Below are 9927 nucleotides of genomic sequence, written 5' to 3'. Positions count from 1 at the left end.
TCGGTCTTTTCTGACCGTGATTTTAGGGATGCCACATTATCTTAAAACATAATTCCTTTTATTCAAAAACATACGATCACAAAAGAAGAAAATTATTATATTTATTCAAGTATGAGGGTGTCTATTATTTAGCAAAATACTTATTATTTTGCAAAATATAGTAATTTTAAATGACAAATGAATGGTTATTGCTATTATAGTCTTTACTGTTTTTTAAAGACCACCTATTTTGTGAAATGTGAAGGAATAATGGCTCACTGGGTAAGATGGTTAATATTTATATATATATATATATATATATATATATATATATATATATATATATATATATATATATATATATATATATATATATATATATATATATATATATATATATATATATATATATATATAATTTTGTTACACTGTGAGACCAAATCTAAAAATAATTTTAAAATGCAAAATAAATGGAAAAATAAAAAATTCTTTTTTTTAAATATTATTTTCGGAACTTGAATTAATTAAAAAAAAATAAAAACATAAAAAAACCCCGTTTTTTTATTTTTGAAAAATACGTGAAATATTCTAAATACATATTACACTGACATATTCTAAAAAATAATTTTAAAATGAAAAATCAATGGAAAAATATAAAAATTCTTTTTTAAAATATTATTTTCGGAACTTGAATTAAATAAAAAAAAAATCCTATTTTTTTTTTTTGAAAAATACGTGAAATATTCTAAATAGAATATTACACTGTACATATTCTAAAAATAATTTTAAAATGCAAAATAAATGGAAAAATCAAAAAATTCTTTTTTTAAATATTATTTTCGGAACTTGAATTAACTAAAAAAAATTAAAAAATAAAAATAAAAAAAAAATAAAAAATGCATCTCACGGTCTTACAAAATTAGGCCGTTTCACATGAACCTAACCATATATATATATATATATATATATATATATATATATATATATATATATATATATATATATATACGAATAAAAAACTAGTTGTTTTGCTATGTGTCATCATATTAGATATTTTAATTAATATGTTGCCACTTGTCAATCTATTAGTTTTTCATTTTAAATTTATTAAACCTCCTCATTAATGTGATTCTATTTTAAATTTTAAATTTTAAATTATTGTTTTCATTAATTGACAAATAAAAAATATCTAATATATATTAAAAATTAATTTTATATATTTATTTGAATCAATGATTATAATTTCACATAACTAATAAAAATATCTCTTAAATTAATAATTTATTTAAAATAACTTATTAATAATTTTAAGTTTTTACTATAAAAGTATGATTAATTTTATAACCGTGGTTCCCACGGGTTATAAACTAGTATATATATATATATATACATATATATATATATATATATATCTATATATATATATATATATATATATATATATATACCACCTATTTTTTGAAATGTGAAGGGATACTGGTATATTTTGTGAAATGTGAAGGGATATTGTATTTTAAAGAACCACCTATTTTGTTGGATGTAAACCATTATTATTTTAAAGATATAGATTTTTGGATCAATTTGTATAAAATACTTAAATTGTTAATTTGAATATTACATTATAGGATCAACTTAAATATAAATTTTAGTTTAACTTGAACAACTTTTTTTTTTAAATAATTAAAAGTGATTAATTGTAGTGTTTTTCTTATAATGATTATAAGTTGGTTAATAAGGTTAAATAAATATCAAACCTAAAGTGTAAACATAATGTACTAAATTTCAATTTTAAAATAATATATTTATTTCTACTTATAAAGTTATGTATTTAACTTTTAACATGTTATACTTATTTTATTAGATTTAATATGTTGTTATATGTAAACCATTATCAGTTTAAAGCTATAAATTTTGAACAGTTTTGACAATATACTTAAATTGCTATTTTAAATATAACATTACAACGTGAACTTAAATATAAATTTCAGTTCCACTTAAAAACCAAAGAATATTTTATAAATAGTTAAAAGTGATAAATTTTAGTAATAAATGCAAAAACTAAATTGTAATCTCAATTTAACCAAAATATTTCTTAAATATATTTTTATAATCGTTAAAAGTTTTCAAATAAGTAGCTTAAAATTATTTACAATAAAAATAGTTAAAAATAACTCTATATAAATGATTATATTGTTACATTTAAAATCAGAAAACAATATTTAATGTTTTAAATAATTATAATGATTAAAATTAACACATTAAACAAAATAATTTAAAAAATTAATTAACAATATTAACAACCATAAAAAAAACATTAAACCATATATTATATTTAATTTTATTTATTTATATCTCGTGTGTAGAAGTTATTCAAACGATTGAGATTATGCAGTTATAATATATATATATATATATATATATATATATATATATATATATATATATATATATATATATATATATATATATATATATATATATATATATATAGGTTTAGGTTCTATGAAAAACAAAAAACCCTAAAAATCATAAAAATGCATAAAAAAATACTTAGAGATTACAAAACTTTTTTTTGAATTTTTTTATGAAAAAATCGCATGTTTTTAAATAAATTCGCTGATTTTTTTTGAACTTTTTTTTTAAATTGATTTTTTTAGCGAATTTATTAAAATACTTGCGTTTATTTTATAAAAAAATTCAAAAAAAAGTTTTATAATTTCTAAGTATTTTTTTTATGCATTTTAAGGATTTTTAGGGTTTTTTTTTTGTTTTCCAAATAACTAATTCTTATATATATATATATATAATATATATATATATATATATATATATATATATATGTGTGTGTGTGTGTGTGTGTGTGTGCGTGTTTAAAAATGATCGTTTAACTTGTTTTAACTGTCATCAAAAGGTCTTTATGGCCGATTTTAATGGGTATAACTGGTGATCCCCCTAATTTATGATGCTTAATTTTTTCAAGATAAATAAGAAAATTATGTGGCATATTACGTGTTTTCTTCCCGTTATACCAACTCTAGGGCAGAAACGCTTCGTTCTTCATGAACCCTCCTATCACTCGTGAACCCTCCATCACTCACCTTCTTGATAGATCATAGACGTGAAGAGAGCAATGGCTGGAGGTGCAGAAGAACCCACATTCGTAGGAGATACATAAGAACTCACATTCATTATCGTTGATTTCCACTACAATTACACTTTCTCACCCAAATCGGTGGTCTATTTTGATCCCGATAAAGCATCTGTACGAGATGTTGGTTTCATTGGGTTGGAGTTCTTCGAGTTCATGGTTTTTGTTGAAAAGCTTACAAAAAAGAGACCTATGTTGTCTACTATTGTTCTCCTAAAGAAACTTTGAGCCAGGGGTTGAATATCATCCAAAACGATGGTGATTGTAAGGAGTTTAGCGAGTGTGCCATAGCCAATAACAAAAGGATTGAAGTGTATGTGGACCACTACAACAAACCTTTGTTTGATTGGATATAAATGGAAGAACCAGATGTTGAAACTGAAGATGACAACTGTGATAAAGATGTTGATTCAAAATTATCTGATGATACAAACCGTGAGCACGAAGAGGATGACGAGGTCTTGTCAACTAAAAGACCACTGGATGATCCCTTTTTGAGAGTACTATGTTCAGTTAACACAAATGTAGATTATACTAATGAAAAAGATGTTGGTTTCAATGAAATGATTGTTAATAAAGAAATGCCAAATTTATGTCATAAAAAACCAAACATGACATTTGTTAAGAAATACTATAGTTGGAGAAAAATGCTTATTGATATTTATAAATGCAGAGCTATAGCTGACTCTCTGATTGACCAATCAATGCCTACTCATTACTTCCTCTCATCACTAAACTTTAGTAATGAATATAAGAAATGGGAGAATCTTTACACCATGGATAAAAGAGAGAATCAAATTATAAACAATCATACATAGGTATATTTATTTATTTTATAGTAATTATCATCATATGCGAATCCAAGCGTTATGTTATCAATAAGCATTAATTTTAGGGATAATTTTATGAATGTAGCATGAAACAACCATTTTAAAACAATCATAGGAAACAAAATGTTTGAACCATGAAAAATCACAATGTGAAAAAACCGGGGTGAAAAATTAAAAGAAGTAATTGTTCATGTAAATGCAAATTGGAACACCTATTCAATTCCCCACTAAAAGATAACTAAGTTATTTTTCTCTAATTTTACCTTCAACAATTGTTTTCATGACCATCTGGAGATATTTTTGGAGTTTTTGACGATGATAAGTGATCATTCGACTCTGAATCAAAAAACTTCTTCCAGACTTCACTTTAAGATTAAACCCTTCATCAGACTTGTTGTCTCGTTTTTATCGAGAGTGGAAGGAGTTATGTTATCGTCCGTTCCAGAAATTGCATCCTAAAAAAATATAATCGTATAATATAATTATTGCTAAAATGAAGTAGTTTATTAGAGAATCTCTGAAAATTTTAAAATGTATTTAACCTTTAAATTTCTGATCTCTTGAGATTGCAAATCGGCTGAACCAAAATCTAATGACTATGAGTTAGAAGGTTGTATAGTACTAAAAATTAACAATAAAATAATGTACTAAAAAGTATAAAATATATATAAATAAAAAACAAACAAAAATAAGTAATATAATAACATGTGAATCATTCAACTTATTTTCATGTTTTTCTATTAAACCCGCATCATCACTGATTCTAGCAATACCATACTGATTGTTTTTTGGACACGTTGAATTTTGTAACAGAAATTTTAAAGGTCAATTTCAAACATTTCAATGCATTTATTTCCCCTGGATACATATCAAGATTGTCTCCACGCTCCAATTAAAAATAATAATAAAATATTTTGATTAAAGTGATTGTATATAAGATTTTTTTGTTTTAATTATCATTAAATAAGGACAAAACCTCGATCATTTTTTTAACCAAATCTTTTGCTGATTGCTTCAACAAATGCTTTCCATCTCTCTTAAACATGGTTAATGTTAGAGTTCCATTAATATCTTGCACACGTATAGGAATCATAAAGCTATAAAAAAATTAAAATCGAAAACAATTTTAATTTTGTGATAAACATGGATTATTAGATAGTTAATTATGATTCAATTGTAATGTAACAACCTTGGAACAACCATTGTGGTAGTTTTTGTGCAATTTTCATTACGAGATACATAAGAATTGGTTCGATGAGCATCACTTTCATCTGATGGAACTCCTTTCCCAAAACAGTTGGTACATGCTTGATAATACCATTTTTTATTCTGTAAAATTCATTTTATAGTGCCCAAGATAACGAAATTAAATTTATACAAATAAAAGGTATGTACTTTAAATTAACATACATAACACAAACATAAAAAATCACAAACACAAAATCAAAATATTTAAAGCAATAAATTAATTGAAACAAACAATAAGACATCAAATACCTCACCGGGTTCCCAAACCTCAGTGATAGCATTCAACTTATTTTTTACCGTGAAATCATCATATTCAGAAAGTTGATTGGATGGAATAGCTGAAGATGTATATGTAGATGAATCTGGACCATCATCTCCATCCAAACTGTTATGTATACAAAAAAAAATTAGTCATGTAACGTATAATTGTACAATAAACACAATAAAACATAAATTACCTTTTGTTGAAATAAATAATTTCATCTATGTCAGACTTAATGAACAACTTGAAAGAGGTAAAGTATGTGTTTACACTTGGACGATCTATAAAGAAAATATAAAAAGATTATTGTAATGATAATAACAAAAATATTAATAACATTAACAACATAATCAATATACCTCTAAAAACATTAATCTGATCAAATTAAAGAATAAGAATGATACGACAGTTACGTGGATTGTTATGTATATACTCTTGCATCTTGTATGCATAATCACCCCACAAATTGACATGAAGTTGCAAGCCTCTGAAAAGTAAATTATTTATCAAAAAATTGATATATTAACATAATATATTTTAAAATTTAAAAATTTAAAGATGTAAAAATATAAGAAAACCAACTTTGCATCTTGGATGTTGATGTTCAGCTTGTGTTTTGATTTATATGGATGATCTCGTTGCATCTCAGCAACTGCGACAACCAAACTTATAACATCTATAAAACAAAAAAAGAAAAATGAAAGTTATGTTGGGAATTGGAAAACATAATATTATATTTAAACATATGATGATATGTACTAACCAACAGATGTATCTTGAGGATGAGCGAATGATAACACATTTTGATAATCAACAAATGAAAACCCAAACTCAGATCCAGAAAAATCGTTACACTCTGTAACAACGGTTTCTTGGACGAATGTGAGTTTCTGATCCTGAGGAGTTAACTTAGAACTACCCGTCTCTAGTGTTGCAAAGTTTGGACCTTTGATGTAAAATGCCATCCCATCCTTGACTACATTTTTGAATCGATATATGTTTCTTTTGGAAACCGTTGCTTGGATTTTGTCCTCCTAAATATATTTAATACAATAACAAAAACTTATAAAGTAATTAAAAATAACAAAATATGTGTAACAGATATAAAAAATAATTTTTGTAAGATACATGTTCATCCATTAAGATCAATTCAATTGACCATATTTCATTTTTTTTTGTAGAAATACATTTGATGCCAAAGGTTTATGATACAAAACTTGAAAGTCAAGTCATCCCTAGTTACATCCACATCAACTATCAATGTAAGATTTGGTGCTACCATTTATCTACAAAAATAGTAGAAGAAAGAAAAATTCATAAAATAGTTGAGTTTCATACCATATATACTAAATCCTAAAGTTTTTTGTTATAAAAATGTAAGAATAGAAAAGTATTATGATACAATATGCTAATAAGACAATAAATATTTTACGTTGCTCTTTTTTCATATGAGTAAAAAAATGAAAAAACAAAAATATCTGTTATAAAATTCACATAATTGAAACTTATGATGCTATAAATGAAAAAAAAAAAAAAACTTGTATAATGCTATTACATGCCAAGTTCATTGTTGTAATGGTTATTAACTGGAATAAGTAAAATTTTGGCCGAAAAATATAGCATAAAAAGGTCCTTGTAGCAGAAATATTGTAAGAATCGGATTGTAGAAGAAGGGAAGAGGAAGGAAATAAAATAAAAAAACAGATCGTGATTTACATTGCAAAGTATAGTTGAGTTTCATACCATATATACTAAAATGTAAATAAAAAACTACCATTATTTCTTTACAACATAAAATGACAATTATGACATTTTATATATATGAATGGACCAAATTGCCCTTTGAGTAAATTAAATGAAAAATGCATAAATATGTTGTAATGGTTATTAACCGGAAAAAGTAAACTTTTGACTAAAACATATAGCACAAAATGGTCCCAGAAATATTGTAATAATCGGATTGTAAAAGAAGGAGAATAAGAAAGAAATAATAAAAAAAAACATAATGAAAACTGTTAACCGATGATGCTTAAATTTGTTCATCATTTTTTCTTTTGTTTTCGATATAGAATATCGACAAAGTATAAAAAGTCGTGGGTTCTATTCATACATGTAAGTCTCTTTGGGAGAATAACATAAACAAAATCAAACAGATAAAGCATGAATATTAGCATGAATATTAAGATGATGATACACTAACCTGATGATTTTGGTATTCTGTGAATGAAAGGTTGTGGAATAAATTTTAAGGTATTCTGTGGAAAGGCTTTTATAGCTGTAATTAGAAAATAAAAAATAAGGAATTTCGAATATTTGGAATACTTGGAATACGAAATTTGGAATTTGGAATTGGAATATTGGAATACGAAAATAGACTAAGAAATGAGAATAAGAAATAAGAAATTGATGATATTGATGATATTTGATGATATAAATGTATAACATTTAGCTTATAAATTAGGAATCAATATCAAAATTTCATTTATATTGATTGATTATATACAGAGCAATAATTTGAATGGATTTGAATTAAGCTAATTTGGATGTTTAGGATATTTTGGATATAAGTAAGATAAGATAACGTTTTCTGCATATTTAATTTCTACATATTTTATGCATATTAAGTCAACTGATTATGCTGATATGTAAGAGTTGAATATGAATGAATGCTGTGATTATATGGGTGGGAAAAGAAGACTAGAGATTCACAGAGAAATGACACGTGGCAGGATATAGTGTTAATAAAATGACATGCGACATTTAGGAGAGTATTTTATTATGCAAATAAATTATATTATTATTGGTTGAAAACCCTATGTACTCACTAGTTTTCTAACTCAACTTCTTTGTATCACAGGTAGCAATACAAATGTACATGCACAATGAGAGATTTAAGGAGATATATATTGTTAGTATATTGAGACATCATAAGTATCCGTTTATGCTTATGTTTTATATTAGTTATGATATCCCGAGTTTTAAAAATATAAACAAAACACATTTCTTTAAAAATGCTTTGATAGTATTATTATCATGTTTTTGGGATAAATTCCTCATAACTAATCTTTTTAAAAGAATACTATGATTTAATAATCATAAAAAATCGTTTTTTTCTGGCTATAAAAATGAGGATGTCACACTGTTAAGGTGAGATGTTAAGAGTACATGTCCTTATATGTGTATATTTTGTTTTTGTTTTTGTTATTTATTTATTTATTTATTTGATTTATATAACTTTTCTTATGTGCTAAGTGCTTACTACATGTATTATATATGCATTCCATGAAACATATTTGGGAAAGTATGTTACTCCTTTGTGTAACTTTGTTTTATTGTAATACTTTTTGGCATCCTTCATTTGTATGCATTTAGGATACAAGTCTATGTGTGCCACTCATGATATCCATGCAAGATTTGGACAATTTGCAATGGGTAGATTTATCAATGAGTTTATGTATGCCATTCATGATATCCATGTAAGATTTGGACAACTTGGAATGAATATATTTATCAATAATACTAATTATGCACAAGTGAGGCTGACCACCCCTTTTTATGAATTTGGTGGTGGTTCAGAAGATGGTTTGATAACCTATAAAGTACATTAACTTGAATTTAAACCACCATTTTGATTTTGGACTCTTGAGATGGACTTGAGATATGAGATAAATGCATGTTGCATTATTAATATTAATGTTTTACTGTGTTATTGGATTTCTTTAGATCATATTTAACTAACCACCGTTATTATCTTTTGAATTTCAACTTGATTTTAAATGTATATGTTATAAACCTTTAACTTTAACTTGTGGGTTAAAATATCTTTTGACTTTGATTTTGACTTTGGGGTCTTAGAATCTTTTGGTTGATGATATCAAATAATATGATTTTAATGTAAATATATTTGATAATATGATTTAAAATAATTATAAATTTATATATTTGGTATAAAAATATTATATTACACTTAATATCTTATTATTTTCACTATAGACTTATAGATTAATAATTAACAATTCAAGTTAAGAGAGCATTTGAGATTTCATTTTGAAGTTAAAAAGACTTTTGCTAAAAAAAGATTTATTAACTTATGAAAGTGGGAAAATGAGTTTTTTTATAAAAAAATATTTGGATTAGTTTTTTAGTGGCAAAAGTAAATAAATTAAAAAATGAGTTTTTTGTTTGTTTTTTTTTATATTATTATGTTTGTTTGTTTTTTTAGTGGCAAAAGTATATATATATATATATATATATATATATATATATATATATATATATATATATATATATATATATATATATATATATATAACATCCGGAATCCCAGGTATATTATTCTAATATTTTATTTTTGGAATTTGTGAAGGAACTCGGCGAGTTGAGGCTTAGACTCGCCGAGTAGGGTCGCGGATTATCATCCGAGTTCGCGTTGGACTCGGCGAGTCCACGCTGTTTAATGA

The 9927-nt window shown here is 24.7% G+C and overlaps 1 protein-coding gene across 1 annotated transcript; it reads right to left on the bottom strand.

Moving 5' to 3' along the window:
* Positions 1-4319: 4319 nt before the first annotated feature.
* On the bottom strand, positions 4320-6749 carry LOC145039813 (replication protein A 70 kDa DNA-binding subunit A-like). Its single transcript, XM_078987820.1, has 11 exons — positions 6711-6749; positions 6231-6501; positions 6050-6143; positions 5881-5954; positions 5664-5748; positions 5455-5590; positions 5147-5286; positions 4934-5054; positions 4663-4734; positions 4500-4553; positions 4320-4412 (listed from the first exon to the last, which is right to left on the bottom strand). Exons 1-11 carry the CDS (start codon positions 6747-6749, stop codon positions 4320-4322), a joined length of 1179 nt encoding a protein of 392 aa, XP_078843946.1.
* Between the last annotated feature and the right edge of the window lie 3178 nt (positions 6750-9927).

This window comes from Lactuca saligna, chromosome 4 (genome assembly GCF_052625555.1).
Source record: "Lactuca saligna cultivar CGN05327 chromosome 4, ASM5262555v1, whole genome shotgun sequence".
Classification (NCBI taxonomy): Eukaryota; Viridiplantae; Streptophyta; class Magnoliopsida; order Asterales; family Asteraceae; genus Lactuca; species Lactuca saligna.
This window is presented reverse-complemented; position numbering and strand designations above follow the sequence as displayed.

Excerpts from the sequence above, each read along its gene's own strand:
- LOC145039813 (XM_078987820.1), bottom strand. The coding sequence starts at position 6,749 with ATGGTAGCACCAAATCTTACATTGATAGTTGATGTGGAT. Across the intron at positions 4,735-4,933 it reads TGGTTAAAAAAATGATCGAG|TATGGTATTGCTAGAATCAG; the intron begins GTTTTGTCCTTA and ends AAAAACAATCAG. Across the intron at positions 4,413-4,499 it reads AAGAGATCAGAAATTTAAAG|GATGCAATTTCTGGAACGGA; the intron begins GTTAAATACATT and ends ATATTTTTTTAG.